This window comes from Hemiscyllium ocellatum, chromosome 34 (assembly GCF_020745735.1).
Source record: "Hemiscyllium ocellatum isolate sHemOce1 chromosome 34, sHemOce1.pat.X.cur, whole genome shotgun sequence".
Classification (NCBI taxonomy): domain Eukaryota; kingdom Metazoa; phylum Chordata; class Chondrichthyes; order Orectolobiformes; family Hemiscylliidae; genus Hemiscyllium; species Hemiscyllium ocellatum.
The window spans coordinates 40,487,907-40,512,777 of NC_083434.1; the positions used below are offsets into that span (position 1 = coordinate 40,487,907).

General features: G+C 42.4%; 1 protein-coding gene across 1 annotated transcript in view; it reads right to left on the reverse strand.

Moving 5' to 3' along the window:
- nek11 (NIMA-related kinase 11) overlaps positions 1-24,871 on the reverse strand; it is a 292,196-nt gene that overhangs the window by 138,526 nt on the left and 128,799 nt on the right. Inside the window, exons 8-9 of the mRNA XM_060850033.1 lie at positions 22,181-22,266; positions 2,528-2,647 (exon numbers count right to left, since the gene is read on the reverse strand). Of these exons, the coding sequence (XP_060706016.1) occupies positions 2,528-2,647; positions 22,181-22,266 (206 nt within the window). The remainder of the gene's footprint in view (positions 1-2,527; positions 2,648-22,180; positions 22,267-24,871) is intronic.

A 24,871-nucleotide genomic window follows, 5' to 3' on the forward strand; every position in this document is an offset into this window, starting at 1 on the left:
ACTAAAATCTGAAATGTTCTTCCACAGATCTGTTCCAGTCAGTGTTCTATATCACCTACTCAATCAATGGAGGACAGCTTTAGGAATATTTCCCCACTTCCTGTGAAGAGACACATCAATGGTCCACAATACCTATTTGCATTCACACTTCAAAAGACTTAAACCTTATGCACACTAACACTTAAGGGGTTCAGGATTGTGGAAGCTCTATCAAATATTTGAGCATCTCTACCTCAGCATAGCCTTTACCCCCAAGTCATACTGCAGCTTAACCAGCTGTTTCCAAAATAACTGGACTGATTTAACCAGGAGCTGATTGAACTCCCAAGTTATTGAAAGAAACACAATTCTGCCAGTTTGTAGCCTCATGGGTGCTTTGCTAATGTTATTTATTCAATCACCTTCTTGTCTGTGCATTTCATGTCGAAAGGAAGACTGCTCACACCTTTATTTTCCATGTGTTTTTTTTAAGTCTTTTGCATCACGTATATCCTGTCTTTTCAAAAGAATTTGTCTCGGCATTTCTATCTTTAATATACACACTTTTTAAAAAATGCTACATGAATTTTGTGTTGATAAATCTTTCAAAATTTACCCTCACGCCTATCCCAAATGTTCTAGAAACACCCATGCCCTCCACCATTGATGCTTCACAGCGGCAGTTTATACTATCTAGAAGATGAACTGCAGAAGTTCACCAAAGATCTTTAGACAGCACTTCCCAAACTCGCAACCACTAGGACAAGGGCAGCAGATACTTGAGAACACCACCTAATGCAAATTCCCCTCCAAGCCACTCATCACCCTGATTTGTAAATATATCACCATTCCTTCAGTGTCGCTGGGTCAAAATCCTGGAATTTCCTCCTTAGGTCATTGTGGGTTAACCTACAGCACATAGACTACAATGATTCAAGAAGGCAGCTCATCCCCAGTTTCTCAAGGGGCAACTATGGACGGGGAATAACTCAAGATTAGAGTGGTGCTGGAAAAGCACAGCAGGTCAGGCAGCATCCGAGGAGCAGGAGAATCGACATTTCGGGCAGGAGCCCTTCATCAAGAGACCAGGGTAATAAATGCTGGGCCCAGCCAGCGATCCCCATGTCGCTCGAGTGAACAAAAATATATAAAGCTGACACTAATTACTTGAGCACATTTGTGGACAATAAGTAAGAATTTGATTTTTTTTTAAATTTCAGAAGTTCTTCTAGACAGAGGCTGGGTTTAATGTGGACAACAGGGGACTTGCCTAATGGTTGATGGCCTGACCAACCATACACTTACCTGTCCAATGGAGCCCTCTATGTGGCAATACTCCCAACCTTGAAGCATTTCTGTTTATTCAGAGCCCCAAGCCTCTCCACTAACCACAGCAGCGTCAGGAGTGGTTGCCACTGGGCAGACTGTAGTGGGGCCTTCCCCAAGGGTCTCAGCTGGATCCCGAGGAGGTGAGCATGGGTGGACAAGATGGGAGTCATGAGGAGGCAGCTGCCAGCCAAGGTGTAGCAAAAGAAGTCAGAAGTAAGAACAAAAGGGAGCTTCCTCCTGTTAGGCCACCTCTTCTTAATGCCAGGTCCCTTATTCGGCCACACAGGAGACATAAACAGGAGGAAGATGACCGTGTAAAGACCACTGACAACACAGTGTCTCGGTGGTTAGCACTGCTGCGTCACAGTGCCAGGGACCTGGGTTCACTTCCACCCTTGGGCGACTATCTGTAAAGAGTTTGCACATTCTCCTCATGTCTGCGTGGGTTTCCTCCAGGTGCTCCGGTTTCCTCCCACAATCCAAACAAGTGCATGTTAGATGGGTTCGCCATGGGAAATGCAGGGTTACAGGGATAGGGTTGGGTCTGGATGGGATGCTCTTTGGAGGGTTGGTGTGGATTCGAAGGGCCAAATGGGCTGCCACCACATTGTAGGGTTTCTGTGATTCTATGAATGAGGTCTATTGGGCAGCGTGTCTCACTGGCCAATGGTGCAATCCTTGAGGATGTCATTTGGTGTCCAGGCAGTAATATCACCCTTTGACCATCCGCGGGGAGGGTGGGGAGAGTGCAGTAGGGGATATGAAAATCACTCAAACATTTCTTTAGAAAGCGCTTGGAGTAATTTAGATGGGAAGTACTCTTCGGTATCTGCCAGTGGGTTATCTCCCTGTCACCAGTTTAAAAAGCTGCTCCCCGGTGTGAGATGAGAACTAAGAGAGGGCAGGGCTTTTGCCTGAAAAATCGATTTTCCTGCTCCTCGGATGCTGTCTGACCTGCTGTGCTTTTCCAGCACCACTCTAATCTTGACTCTGATCTCAAGCATCTGCAGTCCTCACTTTCACCTAATAAGAGGACAGTTGACACAAAAAGCATGCAATCTCCCTCAGAACGTTCCTACAAAATGCCTTGGAAGGGTCTGTTACTCTGAACGAACTACATGGATAGAGGTTGTTGTTAACGTAGTCAGATTGACTAATGGACTAAGTGTGGGCTGTTTAATCCCTCAAGCACACTCTGAAAGAGAAACCAAACACATACTTGAGTTTTTTGGCTTTTTCGTCAGCACTCTGCAATTTCCTGAGTCTCATTCTCTCTCGTGGTGTCATTTTCTGCACTTCAGACTGCTCACGTAATGTCTGCAGGTGGATCTTCTTCTGTCTGAAGAGAGAATGCAAAATTGTGAAAGAAATCAGCTTGTCGGCCCCTCGCTTATTTGCTGATCGCTATCACTCGATCTAACACAATCAATCTGCTTCTTTTGGCAATTTGAGACAGGCCAGCAGGGAGTGTACTGCAATCCCGGTTTAGAGCATGACATTACAGTCAGTGACAGATTCCAGATTTTGATCTGTTTGATGCTGTCTACTGATAGCGCGCATCTGTGGGAGAGACCAGATCTGATTCCATTCAAAATGTGTTATAAAACAAAAAGTTGCATTTATATAGAACCTTCCATGACTCAGGTTGTTCCAAAAGCACTTAGCAGCCAATGAAGAATTTTGAAGCGTTGTTTCTGTTGTACCAAAGGAAACAGAGAAGCCGATTTGCACACAAAAGCTCCCATAGTGATGTGTGAATGCAGATAATCTGTTTTTAGTGATGCTGATGGAGGGTTACTCAGGAATTGGGCACCTCGGAGAGCTGCACAGCTGGGCTTTGAAGGAACGCTGCAGTTTCATTTACAGCTTAACAGAAAGTGCTGGAAAAACTCAACAGGCATGTCAGCATCAGTGAAGATAAAATCATTGTTAATGTTTCAATTCCGATATATTAACTCAGTTGGTCTCTCTCCACAGAAGCTGCCAGACCTGCTGAGCTTCTCCAGCAATCTCTGGAGTTTGTTTCAGATCATTTAAGACAGAGGTAAGTAGGAATTTACTTGCTCAGACTGCAGTAAATCTGTGGAATTCTTTCCCACAGAGGGCTGTTGAGGTTGGGTGGTTAAGTATATTCCAGGCTGAAATAAACAGATTATAATCAATGACAGGATTAACAGGCATGAGGAAAAGGCAGGAAGGTGGAGTTGAGCATTATCAGATCAGTCTCATTGAATGGTGAAGCAGACTTGATGGCCCGAATATCTGCTCCCATGTCTTATGGTCTTATCTCCTGCATCCTCACTTTTGTGATAGATGGGCTCTTAATTGAAAGGAGGCTGAGGGGTGACCAGAACTAGAGGGGCATAAGTTGAGGGTGAGAGGGGAAAGATATAAAAGAGACCTAATGGGCAACTTCATCACGCAGAGGGTGGTACGTGTATGGAATGAGCTGCCAGAGGGAGTGGTGGACGCTGGTACAATTGCAACATTTAAGAGGCATTTGGATGGGTAGATGAATAGGAAGGGTTTGGAGGGATATGGATCGGATGCTGGCAGGTGGGACTAGATTGGGTTGGGATATCTGGTCGGCATGGACAGGTTGGACTGAAGGGTCTGTTTCCATGTTGTACATCTCTATGACTCTATGACTCACAGTGGCCCTTGGAACCAGTAAGATGTTTTAGCCTGACTCCACTTTCCTACCAAACCTCAATCTCCCAGTGCCCAAAAAATAGATGTTTTTCAGTATCACACTAAAAGGCAAAACTTTGGTAGGGCAATATTCACTCAGTATCGCACACGCACATACAAACACTCACACATGCACACACGCATGCACACATGCACATACACACAACCAGACACATGTGCACAGACACATGCGCATGCACACACACACACAAACATGCATGCGCACACACACACAGACACATGCACACACACATACACGCATTTGGTCTCCAGCAATCGAGAAGATCTGAGTCGAAATCCCTTTAGAAAAGGCGAGTTCAAGAAGAAGTACTGCAGGAACATTAACAACATCTTCTGTTCCAAACAAAACAAATCATCAGAAGTCAGTCAATAAATTAGGTAAAATAATGGACTAGGTATCCCGAGGTGACTGCTATTAGTGGACAGCAAAAATGCTGCATAGCTAAATTAACAATATTTCAAACAAAACTTTATACATTTTTCATCTTCTTCATTAAACTATAAAGTATCTCGAGCACTCATTATCACCAAAACCTTCAGGGAATGTTACAAGATTTTCAAAGGGTGAAATATCAGGAAAGAAGGAAGGAAACAAAACACTTTGTTCTGCTGAAATATAGATTGCAAAGTACAAAGATGTTAACTACGTTTCATTATCTGTTTGCATGTGTCAGACATGGACAAGCCACTAGGCAGGAAACACAGGTCCAGATGAGATGTGAACTTTCAGTTGTGAGAATATAAATTAAAATCAGATTTAACACAGTGTTCAATTAGGGAGTAAAGTAGGTCCCCTCTTATCTGACTAGGCTAACAGCTTTTCCCCGATTTGTCTTAATGACAACTAGCTACATGAAGAAGGTTTGTTACGTTCAGTGGTAATGAGGTTGTTATGTTTCAACTGGTGTTGCTGACAGGAGGCATGTTAATTGTGCAGTTCCCTCACCAACACTGCCAATTAAAACTACATCACTTGCAAACAATCCTTCACGGTTACCATCCCTGCAGAAGCAAAGCAAAGCAAGCCCACAGCTGTGTACTCCCTGTAACAAAATGGAGATTTCAATATTATATTTTATTACTAGCTTTAAATAAGCAGTGTAATATTGTCTTCTCTGAACCAATGAAGAGCTGGGAGATTACTCCAATGCACTGGGCAGAATGTAATCCACTTTATTCTAACAGGAGATCCTCTGATTCCAACAGGTCTACAGTGCCTGCTTTGATAAAGACCAGCCAGATTGTCTGTCGACTGGTTAGTTACATGGCCCCCCAGAAGCATCTGTCAGGAAAAGCTGCCAGCTGATCAGAGGCTGAAAGCTGCGCATTGCTCGAAGGCAGCACCCAGTAGCTGCTGGCTTGAGGTCACAGGATCAGTGAGGGATCCACAGAGCTCTGCTGAAGGGCTAACTCTGCTTTCTCTCTTCACAGCTGATGCCAGACCTGCTGAGTATCTTATCCCCATCTACCAGCCCACCAGTCTCCTCATCCAACGCATCATCCTTAAACACTTTCACCAACTCCAACTCGACCCCACTGCCAAGAACATCTTCCCTTCCCCACCCCTCTCTGTCTTCTGCAAAGACTGTTCCCTCCGACAGTCCTTGGTTTGCGCCACTCTCCTCACTAACCTCCCACGGCCCAATGCTCCATACCTCCCCTCCCTGAACCCCCAGCTACCTTCCCTTGCAATCGGAAAAGATGCAAAACCTGCCAGTCCACCACCCCCCTCACCTCCATCCAGGGTCCCAAACAGCCCTTCCAGGTGAGACAGAGGTTCACCTGCCTCTCTTCCAACCTAGTTTTCTGCATCAGATGCTCCCGATGTGGTCAGGGAGACTGAAAGTAAATTTAGGGAACGGCTCACCAAGCATCCCAGCCGGGTCTGCAGGAGCCGACTGGACCTCCCAGTCACTGCCCAATTTAATTCCCCTCTCCACTCCCTTTCCGACATGACCATCCTTGGCCTCCTCCATTGCCACAACGAACCACAGTGCAAATTGGAGGAACAACACCTCATCTTCTGCCTAAGGCCAGAGGATTCAACATTGAGTTCTCCAATTTCAAATAACCTCCCTCCCCATCCCCGAACTCCCTTCCCAGCCCCTCCCCCTCCCTTACACTGCTCCCTGCCACCAACCTGATCCATTTCTTCCCATTGACCAACCAAGTCGTATCCTCTACCTGTCTTCACCTATCCCCATTTCACCACCCTGGCCCCGTCTCCCCCTACACCCACCCCCTGTCCTGAAGAAGGGTTACACTTGAAATATCGACTTCTCCACCTCCTGATGCTGCCTGACTTGCTGCGTTCTTCCAGCCTCCTGCGTGTCTTCTTTGGATTTCAGCATCTGCAGTTTTTTTGTCTCTGCTGAGTATCTCAAGCAACTTCTGTTTGTGTTCCTTTTTGTAAGTTATTTTGGAGTCATAGAGATGTACAGCACGAAAACAGACCCTTCGGTCCAACCCATCCATGCCGACCAAACCCTTCATATTCGTATATCCTCCTCTTTTGTCCCATAGTCTGGACGTGGAATTTTTAGCACATGTCTTAGCATTCACATTTCAAAAGCCTTACATTCTGCATTGGCCGTTCACGTATTGCCCAGACGTGTGCAGGAGAAGGAGAAAGAATGGAGCATCTTCTGAATCTTCTTGTTCCAGGCTTGAGTTTCCTTGCAACAATATCCTTCAGCTTCATATTTAGCTGTGTCTATCGTAATTGGTGATGGTGTCAGTGATGGTGTCAGTGATGGTGTCAGTGGTGGTGTCAGTGATGGTGTCAGTGATGGTGTCAGTGATGGTGTCAGTGGTGTGGGCCCAGTGGTGATGAGGTGGCACCAATGAATTGCGACCCTGTCATTGGCGGGTCTGGCACAGGCAGCAGTGAGTAGAGAAGATGTGGCAATGCGGGTGCCATTGGTGAGCTGGCCCAGGACTCTCAGTTAGATTAGATTAGATTAGATTACTTACAGTGTAGAAACAGGCCCTTCGGCCCAACAAGTCCACACTGACCCGCCGAAGCGCAACCCACCCATACCCCTACATTTACCCCTTACCTAACACTACAGGCAATTTAGCATGGCCAATTCACCTGACCTGCACATCTTTGGACTGTGGGAGGAAACCGGAGCACCCTGAGGAAACCCACGCAGACACGGGGAGAACGTGCAAACTCCACACAGTCAGTCGCCTGAGTCGGGAATTGAACCCGGGTCTCTGGTGCTGTGAGGCAGCAGTGCTAACCACTGTGCCACCGTGCCGCTCTCTTTCAGTTATATCTTTTACTCTTTTTATAAGAACAAACACAGAACGTAGAACAGTAGTACAACATAGTACAGGCCCTTGATGTCCTACTCTAAGGTCAAACTAACCTGCATACACTTCATTTTACTATCATCCATGTGCCTATCCAAGAGTTGCTTACATATCTCTAATGTCTCTGACTCTACTACCACCGCTGGCAGTGCATTTCATGCACCCACCACTCTCTGTGTAAAGAACCTAACTCTGACCTCTCCCCTATACCTTCCTCCAATCACCTTAAAATTACGCCCCCTCGTGATAGACATTTCAACCTTGGAAAAAGTTTCTGGCTATCCATCCCATCATTGCCTATCATCATTCCTGATGAAGGGCTCTGGCCCGAAACGTCGAATTTCCTGTTCCTAGGATGCTGCCTAACCTGCTGTGCTTTAACCAGCAACACATTTTCAGCTATCATCATGTACACCACAATCAGGTTACCTCTCATCCTTCTTCGCTCCAATGAGAAAAGCCCTAATTCCCTCAACCTTTCTTCATAAGACATGCCCTCCAGTCTAGGCAGCACCCTGGTAAATCCCTCTGCACCCTCTCTAAAGCTTCCACATCCTTCTTATAATGAGGCAACCAGAACTGAATACAATATTCTAAGTGTGGTCTAACCAGAGCTTTATAGAGGTGAGCGTACCCTTGCGGCTCTTAACTCAATCCCCCTGTTAATGAAAGCCAAGACACCATACACCTTCTTCACAATCCTATCAACTTGGGTGGTAACTTTGAGGGATCTATGGATGTGGATCCCAAGATTTCTCTGTTGCTCCACACCACCAAGAATCCTGCCTTTAACCTTCATTCAAATTCGACTATACAAAATGAAACACTTCACACTTTTCCAGGTTGAACTCCATCTGCCACTTATCAGCCCAACTCTGCATCCTGTCAATGTCCCATTGCAACCAACAACAGCCCTCCACACTATCCAGCACTCCACCAACCTTCATATCATCGGCAAACCTACTAACCCAGTCTTCCACTTACTCATCCAAGTCATTAATAAAAATCACAAAGAGCAGAGATCCCAGAACAGATTCCTGCAGAGCACCACTGGTCACCAAGCTCCAGGCTGAATACTTTGCATCTACTACCACCCTCTGTCTTCTATGGGACAGCCAATTCTGTATCCCATACCTCCTGACTACCGAATGAGTCCACCATTTGGAAGCTTATCCAATGCCTTGCTAAAATCCATGCACACCACACCTATTACTCTACCCTCATCAATGTGTTTTGTCACATCCTCAAAAAATTCAATAAGGCTTGTGAGGCATGATCTGCACCTCACAAAGTCATGCTGACTATCTCTAATCAAGCTATGCTTTTCCAAATAATCATAAATCCGGTCTCTCAGAATCCTCTCCAATAATTTGCCCACCACCAACATAACACTGACTGGTCTGTAATTCCCAGAGTTATCCCTATTCCCTTTCTGGAACAAGGGAATAACATTTGCCACCCTGCAATCATCTGGCACTACTTCAGTGGATAGCGGGGATGCAAAGATCATCGCCAGAGATGCAACAGTCTCTTCCCTCGCTTCCCATAGTATATTCTTAATCTATTCAAAACTGTGGTGACTGTTGAAGCTTTTCACTGTATGTTACTGTATTATTCACAGTACAATGCAAGTGACAATAATTATATCATTCATCATTCATCTTTCTGACCTCAGCATCACAACTGCCACCTTCGGTTATCATTACCACTACATGGACAAACTTATCAACTTGTTCCAGTGTGATATTTGATCCGACAGCAAGATATTTTCTTCTTGACAGAGACAGGAGAAGGAAGCACTCTTTCCATCTGATCACCAATGACTTTCAACTGTAATTAAAGTTTACTGGAGATTGGAAAATTGCATGTCACTCGACTATTTTAGAAAGGTGAGTGAGGGAATTATAGGTCAGTAGTTGACACATTGTCAGGAAATTGCTAGAATCTATCATTATGAATAAGGTGACTCAACATCTGAAGACTTTCAGCAGTGAGATGGAGCCAGCATGGGTTTTTTAACAGGTAGTTCATGACAACTGTAATTGAATTTTTTTGAAGAGGTGAGAAAAATAGTGGTCAGGGGAAGGCCTTTGCATGTAATTCAATAAAGTTGAGCATGAGATACTGCAGCAAGATTTGAAATGATTAGCAAATGATTAACCTTGTTCAGAAATGGACTGAGCAGCAGGAGTAGGGATAATGGACTGGTGCTCCAATTGACAGAGTGTAATGAGTATTGTCCTGCAAGGATCTGTGTTTGCAGCTCAACTATTCACTCTGTTTATTATCAACTTACAGGATGAAATAGAAAGCCACATACTTAAATTTATCAGTGACACAAAGATAGGTGGTATTGTAAGCAGTGTAAACAGAAGCATTAACTCACAAAGAGATATTGATTGATGAAGTAAATGGACAAAACTGTGGCAAATAGATTTTAAAGTAGGAGATTGCGATTTGGAGAAAAGAAAATGACACATGCTGAGCAGTGAAAAGCTGGAAACTATGTGAATTCCAAAGTGATTTAGGGGTTCATTTTTGTAGATTTTTTTTAAAAATGTCATGGTTAGGTGCAAACTGTAATTGTAAATGCTAGGGGAATGCTGGTCTTCATAAATGGAGGACCAGAATACAGGTAAGTTAAGGTCAACCCCTTGTATTACCACACGTGGATACTATATTTAATTCTGTGCGCCATGCATTAGGTAAGATATGCTGTTTTAGAGTGACTGCACCATGGATTTACTAGAAATGATGGTCAAACACATGGGTTAAAGTGCAAGGAGACAGAACACTAACTAAGCTGTAGCCCTGAACTTTAATTGAGGAGTGAATTAGTCATAATTTTCAAGATATTAAGTAGAACTAGCAGGATGTGGAGAAAGAAAGTATTTGTGGAAACACCAATGCTTCTGATACATTTTCCTTTTTCCTCAACTGAGGAATCCCCTCTCTTTACAATGGTAGGACCATTACTCATGTTCAAGGATGTGGGTTATGGATTGGAAGAAATTGCAGGGCCACTAGCGGAAATATTTGTATCACCTATAACCACAGGCGAAATGCCGGTGAACTGGAGGGTGGCGAATTGTGGTTTTATTTAAGGAAGGCTGCAAGGAAAAGCCTGGGAACTATAAACCCGCGAGTCTGACATCAGTGGTGGGAAAGTTGTTGGAGGTGATTCTGAAAAATATTTGGAGAGGCACGGAATGATTAAGGTTAGTCAGCACGGTTTTGTGCAGGGGCAATCGTGTCTTATTATTAAAGATTTAGGTTTTTGAAGGAGAAACCAAAAATGATTGATAAGGATGGAGCGATAGACATTGTTTACATGGACTTTAGTAAAGCCTTTGATAAGGTTCTGCATGGTAGAGTCATTAGGAAAGTTGGATCACATGGGATTAAGGATGAGTTTGCAAATTGGATACCAAATTGGCTTGATCGTAGGAGACGGAGGGTGGTAGAGGAGGGTTGTTTCTCAGACTTTAGGAATGTGACCAGCAGTATTCCATCGGCATTCGTACTGGGTCCACTTTTCCTTGTCATTTATATAAACAACTTAGATGAGAATATAAGAGCCACGATTAGTAAGTTTCTGGATGACACCAAAATTGGTAAGATGGTGCCCAATGAAGAAGGGTATCTAAGATTACAAAGACATCGAGATCAATTGGGTCAATGGACTGAGGAGTGGCAGATGGACTTAATTTGGATAAATGTGAGGTATTGCATTTTGGAGAAAGTATTGAATTTTGGTAAAACAAACAAGGACAGGACTTATACAATTAATGGTCAGATCCGGGGCAGTGTTGTCGAACAGAGCAACCTAGGGGTTCAGGTAAATAATTCTTTGAAATTTGCATCACAGGTAGACAGGGTGGTTAAGAAGGCATTTAGCATACTTGCCTTCATTGCTCAGATCTTTGATTGATTGTTACATGCACTGCAGTACAGTGAAAAGCTTTGTTTACGAGGGATACAGGCTTTGAGTATAGGAGTGGTTACATCATGTAGAGGATGTACAGGATGTTGGTGAGACCTCTTCTGGAGCACTGTGTGCAGTTCGGGTCACCCTATTATAGGAAGAACATTAATAAATTGGAGAGGGCTCAGAATAGAGTAAACAGGATGTCACAAGGAATGGAAGGTTGAAGTTTTAATAATAGGCTGGATAGGCTGGGACATTGTACACTAGAGTGTAGGAGGTTGAGGAGTGACATTATGGAAGTTTATAAACTCATAAGAGACCTGGATAAGGTGAACAACAAGGGTCTTTTCCCTAGGTTGGGGGAGTTCAAAACTTGAGGGCATATTTTTAAGATGAGAGGCAAAAAGGTTTAAAAAGGACATGAGGGGCAACTTTTATACACAGAGAATGGTTCATGTGTGGAGCAAACTGCCAGAGATGGTGGTGGATGCAGGTACAGGTATAACATTTAAAAGACATTTGAATAAGTACATGACTAGCAAATCTTTGGAGGGATATGTGCCAAACATGCGTAGGTGTGACTAGTTTAGTTGGGAATACAGTCAGTGTGGACTGGTTAGATCAAAGGGTCTATGTCCATGCTGTATGACTCAATGACTCTCTGAGTATTTTGACACCTACATTGAAGAATGCAGAGCTTGGTATCACTAAAATAATAGGGCAGCGGAGGAATCTGCAATATCATTAATTTTAATTCCTTAATCAAGGAACTGCTTAAGATTTAACACGCAGTTCGTGCCTGAGAGAGTATGACACCCAAATTTAGCTGGCATTTTCAATCAAGTGATTGATGTTAATTTAACATTTACAATGCTTAACGTCATATTGGGTCACCACAAACTACTGAGAGAACAAATTAACCCAATTACCAAATAGTCCCCAAAAAAAATGAGAGTGTCAAGGGCTAAGGGCCGTCTAAGGCAGGAAGTTGATTTGAAATGAAGCCAGTATGCAAATTCTCTGGAAGTCATATGGAATGTCTACTTCCCTCTGTTGATTGGACCAAGGAAGAAATATATTGTGTCATAATGGAATAAGCCCATTTGGGACAAATGCTAAAAGTAGAGGATAAATGTGATGCTGAAATTAGGCGAAGGGTAGAGATAGTCAAAGGTAATTTTGTGAAGATGAAGAATATGTTAACAACAAGAACATTCAAGCTTTTAACAAGGAAATACTTGATATTCAAAATTAGCAGGTTCCGCAATGTGATAGTGAGTATGCATGTAATTTACTTAGTGAACAGAGTGAACTATGGAGGTCACTAAGTCAATTGAATTGTTCAGCATGAACAAACCCAGAACCCATGAGGCAATGCTAACTTATACTTGCTCTTGTAATTCACACGCATGTTTCTAAACAAATATTCTTCACGGTTTATGTCTGGATGGGGAAGAGAAGTGTGAGTAAACCACAAACAGCTGGGTTAACGCATAACTATGAGAACCTTTCTACATGGGGGCTGGTTAGCTCAGTTCGCTGGATGGCCAGTTAGTCAGGCTAACAGCATGAGTTCAATTCTTATGTTGGCTGAGAAATTCTCCTTTACAATCTCTCCCCTAGCCTAAGGCTTGGTGACCTTCGGGTTAATTCACCAACACTCGTCACTCTCTCTCTCTCTCTCTCTCTCTCTCTAATGAAAAAGCACCCCTATGGTCCGGTAGGACTATTTTACCTTTACATGCTTAAAACTTTAAGCAACATTAATTTCCATGTTCTACATGTACATTTCAGAATGGGTGTTGTTATTGGTCCAGCCTGACATTAGCATTGATTCTGCTGTCAAACTCAGACTGGCTTCGTGCTCCAACTGAGACCTCCTTTCTCACAATTATTGGACTTGGCAGTTCTTGTGGGTTTGGGAAGAAGGCAGATATTTGATCCAGGTTGATATGGATGGGAAAGTAACAAAGAAATTTCTGCAAATATTAAGTCCCTGCATGTGTTTATACTCTGCCCCTACTTGATCATTGATCCTGGTGAGTACCAAGGGCAATGGTCACTTGGCAGATTGGCTGTGAAGGGCCCCCTGGTGTGTGAATACAGATCATGAGCTACACAGGTCATCCCTTTGGGGATTATACTGCAAAGTTCATTAATGTCCTGATCCATTGTCAATATTTAGCACTTTTTCTGATCCAACACCTGGTCTATCCAGTGGGTGTTAAGATTGACTTCAGAATCCCTGTTACAGAGACGGGAATATTCCCAATTCTAGTTGTTTTCTCAGTATCCCTCCTGGAAAAGCGAGTCCATGACAAATCTCTAGATTTTATTCCCATGGCTTATTTAAATCTTTAAGAACTGCCCAAAGGAATTGGTTAGAATTTGCCTGTTATTGTTGCTAAGACTCTGTCAGATGGACACATGGTGCAGAGAGGGGCAGGCAGATTGGAGGACCATCTCATGGGCCTGACCAAGGAGACCATTAACAGGACTCTGCAGTGGACTATGGGAGGGGTCATACCTCATGAGCTGCCTTCCTCCCTTCCACAGTTACATCGCACTTGGGTGTTCTTTGGATTTTTGATTAATTTTGATTTGATTTATTATTGTCACATGCGCTGAGATACAGTGAAAAGTATTGTCTTGCCTGCTATCCAGACGAATCACACTGTTCATAAGTACATCAGGCTATTAGAACAGAATGCAGAATATAGTGATACTGCTACAGAGAAAAATCAACTCTAATATATGAGAGGTCTGTTCATAAGTATAGAGTATTGAGTACAGGAGTTGGAAGGTCATGGTGCGGCTGTACAGGACATTGGTTAGGCCACTGTTGGAATATTGCGTGCTTGAAAAGGTTCAGAAAAGATTTACAAGGATGTTGCCAGGATTGGAGGATTTGAGCTATAGGAAGAGGCTGAACAGGCTGGGGCTGTTTTCCCTGGAGCGTCGGAGGTTGAGGGGTGACCCATGGTTGGGTAAATAGGCAAAGATTTTTTCCCTGGGGTTGAGGAGTCCAGAACTAGAGGGCATAGGTTTAGGGTGAGAGGGGAAAGATATAAAAAGGCCTAAGGATCAACTTTATCACGCAGAGGGTGGTACGTGTATGGAATGAGCTGCCAGAGGAAGTGTTGGAGGCTGGCACAATTGCAACATTTAAAAGGCATCTGGATGGATATATGGATAGGAAGGGTTTGGAGGGATATGGGCCGGGTGCTGGCAGGTGGGATTAGGTTGGGTTGGGATATCTGGTCGGCATGGACGGGTTGCACCAAAGGGTCTGTTTCCGTGCTGTACATCTCTATGACTCTATAAGTCTGATAACAGCGGGGAAGTAGCTGTTCTTGAATCTGTTGGTATGTGTTTTCAAACTTTTCTTTCTTCTGCCTGACGGAAGAGGGGGGAAGAGAATAGAACCGGGGTGGCGGGGCTCTTTGATGATGTTGGCTGCTTTCCTCGAGGCAGCAGGAAGTGTAGATGGAGTCAATGGATGGAAGCCTGGTTTTCGTGATGGACTGGGCTACATTCACAACTCTCTGTAATTTATTGCAGTCTTGGGCAGAGCAGATGCCAGACCAAGCTGTGGTGCATCTGGGTACAATGCTCGTTTCAGAGCATCCATAGAAATTGGTAAGAGTCCTTGTGGGCGTACCGAATTTCCTTAGCCTCCTGAGGAAGTACAGTGTGCTCCCTTGCAGTGTCCAGTCTGCCTATTGCCTTCTACATCTGCTGTGGGCTGCATGGGATGGAAATGTGTCAACACCCCTCAAAATGATTTTAAAAGTTGATATGTTTCCTTTAAAAAATTGATTTTGTTTCACGGTCACTCTTGTGGGCTGTTAATCCATAATCTGACTACTTGTTTTTCTCAAAATAGTAAAAAAAAAGACAAAATAAACCAAAAGACACTACCAGAGTTTCTGTAGAGGCTTGTGGCATTTCATATACCATCCCTTGAACAGTTTGAAGAGAGGGGAATAATGAGGATACTCATTTCTGATTGTGATAGACTTATTAATAGAGTTGAAGAAGATCATACTAGGTTTACATAAGGTATGGATATGTCATTCTCAATAGCTAAAGGTACAAGGACGAGAGAACACAGAGCTGCAGGGGGATATGAAGTACAGCAAGTGATATTGACCTGGAACTCACTGCCTATCAGGGGTGATGTAAGTGATGGGCATGGAGATGATGAATGATTTGAAAAGGAAATTGAGTGGAGTCTGAAGGGAATAAAGTTATAGGGCTACAAGAATAGAGCAGAGAAATGTGACTTATTGTATTGCTGTACAGACAGCTAACATTAACTCGATGGGCTGAATAGCCTCCTTCCACACCAGGCTCTATTTAATAACTCTATGAGTCTATAAACTGTATTTCATTAGGACTTTGTGTGATTGTGAAAGAGATAAATCAAAGATTTTCAGCCAAGAGCCCTAGGAAGTGTAAAGGCAAAATAAGTCACAGACTTATAACAGAGAAATGATTGGAGCATGGAAGTAGGGAACAAATACGAATTAATTTATGCTTGGCAACCTCAGCTCATCAACGTATATGTTTTTAGAATATGACTTCAAACCATTTGTAGTCAACTGTATGATTTATGTGGCAATTATTTATGCAAATGTAATTCAACAGCTTGTGATTATAATATGCATTCTCTCCAATTAACATGTTGTGAATTCTGGTTCTAATTGCCAAGCCATTTCACACCCACAGTTCCATCTTAGTCCATCATGACCATAAATTTTACATAAATCAGATCTGAGTTTATAATTGTTAGCTACTCCCTAAATGTTGACGTCTTGCTCTGATTACAATTGTTTTAAACCATTTTATAAAGATTTATATTTTGAGATTAATTGTATAGCTTTGGCAACATGAATTTCTCAGTTCAGTTAACAGCAGAGTGCTAGAATAAAGCTCACCTAATTTAAAAATACCATCTAGTATGTTGCACCATTTAACCATTGCTTAAAATATATTCAAGAATGCTCAATTCATTTATAAACGTCCATAATTATTGGTGAACACCATTACATATGTGAAGATGATGTAGAGTTGATTAACTGGCAATGATGCTTAATTAAAAATTATTTAGGAGAAAGTGAGGACTGCAGATGCTGGAGATCAGAGCTTAAAAATGTGTTACTGGAAAAGCACAGCAGGTCAGGCAGCATCAAAGGAGCAGGAGAAGGAGATTCCTGAAGAAGGGTTTATGTCCGAAACGTCGATTCTCCTGCTCCTTTGATGCTGCCTGACCTGCTGTGCTTTTTCAGCAACACATTTTTAAGCTAAAAATAATTCAGCCTAGTTTGTCCACTTTTTATGCTTGACATAAGCCTCCTCCATATCTAACCTCCATCAACATAGCCATCTACTCCCTAAGTAGAAGACCATAAGCCAAGGAGCAGAAGTAGACCATTCAGCCCATCGAATCTGCTCCACCATTCGGTGAGGCCATGGCTGATAATCCTCAACTCCACTTTCCTGTCTTTTTCTCCCTAACCTTTGATTCCTTTACTGTCTCTCCCAGCCTTCATAGACTTAACAACCCAGCCTCAACAGCCATCTGAGGTAAAGAAATTCACAGATTCACTACCCTCTCAAAGAACGTTCTCCTCATCACTGTATTAAATGGGTGACTCTTTACTCTGATGTTATGCCCTCTGATCATAGACACTCCTGCTAGTGAAAATCACCTCGCCGTAACCATCCTGTCAAGTCTTTAAGGTTCTTATATGTTTCTATAAGGTAATCTTTCATTTTACTAAATTTCAATGAATACAGGCCCAATCTACTCTGATTGCACTTTCTCTGATTGTACTTGTGATGTTTGAACCATCCCCTAATGTGTCTCTGATTGAGCTATTAAATGAGCCCCAGTGTGTAATACAATGGCAAGCATTTGACTATTTGTAGATCTAACAAAGGGTTTCTGGGCTTGAAACGTTAACTCTTTTCTCTCTCAACAGCTGCTGCTAGACTTGTAGAGTTTTTCTAGCACTTTTTCTTTGTTTGTGTCCAATCTTGATCTTATTCTATAAATGCACAAGTGATTATCAAAGACTCTCTCTGTCTTGCAACCATTCCTAACATTGGTTTGTATGGAATCCTTCAACATGTAATGCGACAATTTATTTTTGTTCAAGGACTGTGAATGTAACCAGTATTTGTTGCTCATCAATTATTGTCCTTGAGAACATGGTGGTTAGTCACTTTCTTACATTCCCTGAAGTGTGTGTGGTATGGGTATAACCACAGCGCTGATAAAGAGAGATCCAGTTTCTTGATGCAGCAACACTGAAGGAACGGTATTATATTTGCAAATCAGCCGGCACGTGGTAGTGTTCTCATGTGTCTGCTTCTTATCTCCTTCAAGGTGGTAGAGGTCATTTGTTTGGGAGGTACTGTCCGTGAAACCTGGTATTCAGATTTCTCCAGTTTCCTCATTTCCCCTCCCCCCACCTTGTCTCAGTCGGTTCCCTCAACTCAGCACCGCCCTCCTAACCTGCAATCTCCTTACTGACCTCTCCGCCCCCACCCCACTCCAGCCTATCACCCTCACCTTGACCTCCTTCCACCTATCCCACCCCCATCGCCTCTCCCCCAAGTCCCTCCTCCCTACCTTTTATCTTAGCCTGCTTGGCTACTCTCTCTCATTCCTGATGAAGGGCTTATGCTCGAAACGTCGAATTCCCTATTCCTGAGATGCTGCCTGGCCTGCTGTGCTTTAACCAGCAACACATTTTCAGCTGTGATCTCCAGCATCTGCAGACCTCATTTTTTACCCCATTACATTTAGTGTAGAAGGTACACACTGCATGTCAATGGTGGAGGGAGTGAATGTTTCAGCTTGTGGAAAGGACATTGATCAAGTGGCTGTTTTGTTTTAGATGGTGTCAAGTTATTTATATGTTACTGGAGATCCACTCACTGGGACAACTGAAGAGTACTCCATTGCACTCCTGACTTGTACCATGTAGAACAGGCTTTGAGGAGTCCCAGAGTGGAATCTGAACCCAGAGTGAAATCAAATGCAAGGGGAAGACTAAAGAGATCAAAGGGTATGGAGAGAAAGCGGGATCGAGGGCTGATTTGGATCATACAGAATGGCAGAGCAGGCTTGAAGGGCTGAATGGCCTACTGCTGCTCCAATTTTCTATGTTAAACAACTAGAACATTCAATTAGCAATGTGACACCTGCATAAAGTGTTAGTTGTTTCAATACTGTTCTGTTTCTGTGAAGATTCTGTTCCCTCCTGTGAGTGTACTGTATAGATTCATGGGACTAAAAATATCACACTTCCCAATCTACATCACAAAGCAATTTGTAAACAGTTACAAATAAAAACAGGAAGTGCTGGAGAAACTCAGCATGTCTGGCAGCATTAATGGAGAGAGAGAGAAACAGAGTTGATGAAGAAAAGTCATATCAGACTAGAAATGGAGTGAAGGATGCCAGATCTGCTGAATTGCTCCAGCGCTTTCTGTTTCTATTCCAGATTTCCAACATTCACAGAACATTGCTTTTATTTTGGCAAGGATTACATCCCTTCTCGTCAAAAATAATTACTTGCTGAAAACTGAATTTATAAACCTTTTCCTGAGTGTCAAACCAAAAAAAACTCTTGATTTGTTCTTTGGTAAAGAGAAAGTCTAAGAAATTTAATTATTTTCCATCAAAGCAAATGTAATAATTTAAAAAAGATAATGAAGGTTTTCTTTATTGTTGAGGACTGATAAGGAGCTGGCCTCAATTTCAACTTCAAGCATCAGTCTGGGACAATTAGGGTGAGCTGGCAGTGTAGTGATAATACAGTAGTAATCCCAAGACCCAGCCTAATGTCCTGGAGGGTGTGAGTGTGAGTTCAGATCCCACCAGACATAGACTCCAGAGCTAAGCTGCAGTTCTTGTTCTCTGAAAGGGCAAAACAAATAATTTAGTTCAAAGGCAATTAGGAATAGGCAATAAATGCAGGCCTTGACACTAATACTAGACCAGATCATTGAGTGTATTTAAGAGAGAGTTAGGTAGGTTCTTGATTGTCAAAAGGACAAAGGGTTATAGGGAGAATGAGGTTGAGAAACTTATCAGCCATGATTGAATGGCGGAGCAGACTTGATGGGCTGATTGGCCTAATTTCTGCTCCTATGTCTTATGGGCTAACACCAACAATGAAACAATCAAGAGGGTCAATTGTGTTCAGAAGAATGTATGATGTGCACAGGTTGCAGTAATGCCAGCTTTAACATATCTGTAAGATTGCGGCTATGCCAACTAATTATTTGGCTGAAAGGTGGATTTAAAGCAGAACCTTATTCAACAACATAGAACATAGAACAATACAGCTCAGTACAGGCCCTTCGGCCCTCGTTGTTACGCCAACCTGTCATCCCAATCTGAATCCCATCTAACCTACACTATTCCATGTACATCCAACTTATGTACATACAATACCTTTCTGCAAACAAAGCATCTCAAGGTGCCTTAAAACAAAAGAGGAGAGTGAGGCCATGCGTGGAGATATAAGGAGATGACTAAATATTTGGTCAATGTATTACGTTGAAGACAGAGTAAAAAAAAAGATATGAGGGAATTCCAGTTTAGAGTCTGGGTGGCTGAAGGTAAGGTCTCCACTGATGCAGTGCTTAGAATCAGGGATACTCATGAGGCCAGAACTGGTCAGTGACAAGAATTTGAAAGAGATGATCAATCATGTTGAAGCCTGCAGGCCAGTCAGGAAAGGCAAGGAGGATAAGTTTGCCTTTGTCACAATCACATAGGGTGCTACTTGGGACTTTGGTAAGAGCCATTTCAGTGCCAATATATTAGCCATGATCTTACTGATAGGCCACAAAGGGCTGAATGGCCTCCTGCTGCTCTTATTTCTTATGTTCTCATGTGCCTCAAGTAGAAAATAATGGTCACTGCCCCTCTCCATCCAGCCTCAGGAATAACACCTGGAGAATAGATGTTAAACTATTCTAAATGTCGTTTTCTCTCTGGTGAATAGAAAGTAGAAATACCACAGTCAAAGTAAATGTACTACCGAGAAATGAACAATTGGTACTGTTATCCCCGGAACTCAGGTATAAAGATCAATGTTTTACAAAATTCAATTGTGGAGCAAATCTCCACCTTGTTAAATTAACCATCACTTTATTTTGAGTATTTGCCTCCAAGCAATAGGTGAGTGAATAGTCACCTAATGGAAGACATCCTCAGAGGGTAGGGATTTAATGCGGTGTTTAGTTGGGTGAGCTGTGACTCAATTGCCATCACTCTTGCCTCTGTATTAGAAAGCTGTGGAATCACAACCCATTCCACAAAAATTAACTGGAACTCCCCCTGCTGGGAGAATGTAGCACTGCTGGAGCGGCCTTCTCTCAAATGAGGCATTTACTTGAGGCCTTCAGGTGGATTAAAGGTCCTGTTTCTTTATGAAGTTTTGCTTGATGCCATGGCCAATATTTATCCACAGATTATCTGGTCATTACCACTTTGGGATCTTGCTGTACGCAAATTGGCTGTAGTGCACCCTGCAAGAACTTCATTTTAGGACTTGTTATTTCTCATTACTAGTACTTTTCAGAATGCCCTGAGGATGCAAAAGACGCTGTATAAATGTAAGTCTTGACCTCCATTTTGAAGAGTGCTAAGAATTGCCATATCAGATTAATGCTTTTGACAGTTAGCACTAATTTCATCAATTAGAGTACATCAGCCTCAGGGTAACAGTCCCTGGCTCAGAATAACACAAATCCCATTGCTGCTGTCACATTCATTGACACTGAATGAAGGGCAGTATTGTAAAGCTGGATGCTGATCATAAACAAGAACAGGCATCCCCATAAATCACAAGATTTAAGGACGTGAATTCTGTTTGTAAAAGAATAGTTTAGGGTCTACATTGATTCCGAATCTCCATTGAGCCTGCTGGCGGGATGCACACTCCGAGAGTCACTGTTTTGGATGCAAAACGTTTTCTGTAATTACTCTCAACTGCCCACGTTCATTAAATAAACTATTCCTATTTCTCAATGAAGCTGTTGATGAGGTTTATGTGGATGTAGGTTTGCTCGCTGAGCTGGAAGGTTAATTTTCAGACATTTTGTCACCATATTAGGTAACATCTTCAGTGATCCTCCGGACAAAGCCTGTTTTTGTGTATGGTTTCTGTGTAAACAGCCTCTCAATTGTTTGTATGGGCAACCTTGTATCTCCACCTTGTCGCTCAGAGGATCAAATGTCTTTGGAACTCTCTTCCTGAAAAGCTGGTGGAAGCAGAGTCCTTGGACATTTTTAAGGCAGCAGGGGATAGATTCTAGTTAAACAAGGGGATGGAATGTGGATTTGAGGTTACAATCAGAGCAGCCACGATCTTACAGAATGATGGAGGAGGGCTCAAGGGGTTTATTGGTATACTCTACTTCTAATTTGTATCATCCATGATCACACTGAAAGGCAAAGAAAATCCAATTGATAAACCATAGTGTCTACTCCTGCTCCTATTTCCTTCACTCTTGAAATACACAATAAGTCAATCAGTCCCAGAAACCACCTTCTCAACCTCACGTCTCCCCTAAGGTGTGGGGACCCTCAGCTTCAACTTATCACCAGTTGTTTCTCTCTAATAAGAGAGCAGCCCAATAGCCCTCTGGGACTTTGGCAGCTTTGCCTTTTCTAGAAAATAAAAATTAGTATCCCCTAAAGCACATGCAATTATGCATTTTTATATCAACTTGTTCAATATGTTGTGACACACCTCTATAACAGGTAGGACTTGAACTTAGGTCCCCTGCTCTTGAGGTAGGGACACTACCATTGCACCACAAGAACCCTTAGCCCAGTAGGTGTTTGCCTAATCAAGACTGTCCACTGAACTGGATCTTACTTACAAAGCATTCCTGATTTGAAGAGCTTCATCCTGAGAGTTGATTGTTATGTCTTTTGTGGTGATGTTTGAAAACTTGCACTTGATGTTCTGCAATTTACAGACAAAGAATTTAGTTCAGACTGTTAAAAGGTGACTGCTTTACGACTCTTCAAACATTCACAAGGGGAACATGCCTGAAACCCAAAGATGGCTGAAGGAAGAATTGGAAAATGCAGCTGCAAACAGTTTTGTTTTGCGTAAATAATCAGAAGCTGTGAAACGCAATTTCCCCAGGTATGTTCTGCAAAAGCAAAACATCAGCAATAAGACCGTGTCATTAAAGCAATGAAAAGTTCAAGTTGAAAACTAAAGTACCTGTAACAAAGGGCATTTGCTTACACCAAGTACGTTGTCTCATGTCGAATGAAAGGCGAGAAAGAAAGGATAATTTCTATTGAAATCCCGGGTTCTGACTGCTCATCTGTCAATGTCTGACTCCTGTCAGGAAATCACAGCTTCTGATTCCCCTCCTATCACAGTCTGACAATGTCAATGGAAGTAATGCTGCCCAAGCTGACTGCATTTCAAAGATTTGTTTGAAGGTACCTGATGAAACCACTCAGCTTTTATTCTTGTCACTTTTATCTGTCAGTAAATGAAAGAGTGCCTTGTAACAGTCTCCAGTCTGATTACAAAAGGGCCCAGGGTTGTTTCTTCATCTCTTACATTTGTGGCTGATAATCATAGCGCTCTGCTAAATGAGCCTCTGGGATTTGCCAAAAGCTGTTTATCTTTTTCCCACATTCCGAAGACAAAGAAGAAATAAATTTGGTTCAATAAAAAGAGAATCCTCAACCTGAGTAAACTGACTGTATATCAGACAGCATTGGGGAATTTACCTCCCTGCAACTGGGAATGGGAGGGGATTAGAACCGGTTTGAAAGGGTAGATTCTTGGCAGAGCTCTTGCATCAGGCTGTCTGCCACTTTCAGGGGCAAATACTTTAGTCAGCAAACAAGGTGATCACAAGACTGGCAGGCTGGATTGTTGACCAGAGTCCTGTGACATCAAGGATAAAATTGGTAAGAAAGGCTTTAATACTGGGGATTAATTTTAAAAGTAAAAAATGAGGTCTGCAGATGCTGGAGATCACAGCTGCAAATGTGTTGCTGGTCAAAGCACAGCAGGTTAGGCAGCATCTCAGGAATAGAGAATTCGACGTTTCGAGCATAAGCCCTTCATCAGGAATTTAAAAACCTAATTTAGCAACATTCTGACTGGCGTTATTTCTTTTCCTGGGATTTTGACTTCATTGGCAAGGCCAGCATTTGTTAATCATTGCCCTTGAGAACAAAGCAGAGAAAGGAAGACGCAGCAGTTGGAGTATGAGAGAAAGCCAGCTAGAAATTTAAAAACAGATGGCAAGAGTTTCTGTACAAAATTCAGAACAGAAAAATTAATCAAAGTGAGTATTGGTCTTCAAAAGAGTGAGCCTAGAGAATGTGCCTGTGGTCTTATATCTACCTTCGTTGTCGAAGACTTAGAAATCTTCCCAAAAGATACTTGTGAATGAAGAGGTGAAAGTAGTACATAACCTCTATCATCAAGGAATAGTTGCTGGAAAAATAATTAACATAAAGGCTAACAAGTCAACATTACCTGATGGCTTACATCCTAGAAGAAATGGCTATATAGATAGCAGGAGCACTGATACAATCTTCCAAAATTCCATAAATTCTGGAAATGTCCTTTTGGTCTGGAAAATAGTGAGTAAAGCACACTTATTCAAGAAAGGAGGGAAACAGAGAGCAGATCAATGTAGGCCAGCTAGTTTAACATTTGTCACAGGAAAATGACTGGAGTGCATTGTGAAAGAGTTTATACTTAGAAAATCATAATGTGATCAGTCAGAGTCAATATGGTTTTGGTAAAAGTGAGATTGTGCCAAACTAATTTATTTAGAGTTCTTTGAGAAACTAACAAGCACTATGGATAATGGAGAATCTTTAAATGTGGATCAATAACATGCCACATCAAAAGTAAGAGTACGTGGTGTGAGGTTTAATGTAATCGCTTGGATAAAGAATTGGTTAGCTATAAGGAAGCCCACGAATTGGGATAAAAGAATCTTTTTTGGTTAGCAAGCCATAAGCAATGGAATGCCACAGTGATCACTGCTGGGACTCAACTATTTGCAATTTATATAAATGACTCAGATGAGGGAGTGTGAACGTAAATTTTCCAGTGACACCAAGGTAGGTAGGAAAGGATGTTGGTCAAGAGCAAGTAAAGATAAATGGAGGTACAAAGGGATAGAGATCGATTGGCAGATGAAGTATAATATGAAAAAATGTGAAGTTATTTAATTAGGTAAGACAGATAGAAAAGGAGTGAGATTTCATAAAATGATGGTCAGAGGGATCTGAGTGGCCTTGCAAATGAGTCATATAAAGTTAGTTTGCAGGGGCAGCAAGTGATGAGGAAGGCAAATGGAATGCTGCTGTTTATTGCAAGGAGAATGAATGTGAAAATAGGGAAGTTTTACTGCAGCTATACAAGTCATTGGTGAGACCACATTCAGGCTACAGTGTACAGGTTTGGTCTCCTTGTTTGTGTTGGAAGCAGTTTAAGGAAGGTTAATCCAACCATATTTCTGTGATGAAGAATGTATTTTATGGAAAAGTTGAACTGACTGAGCTTTTACACATTGGAG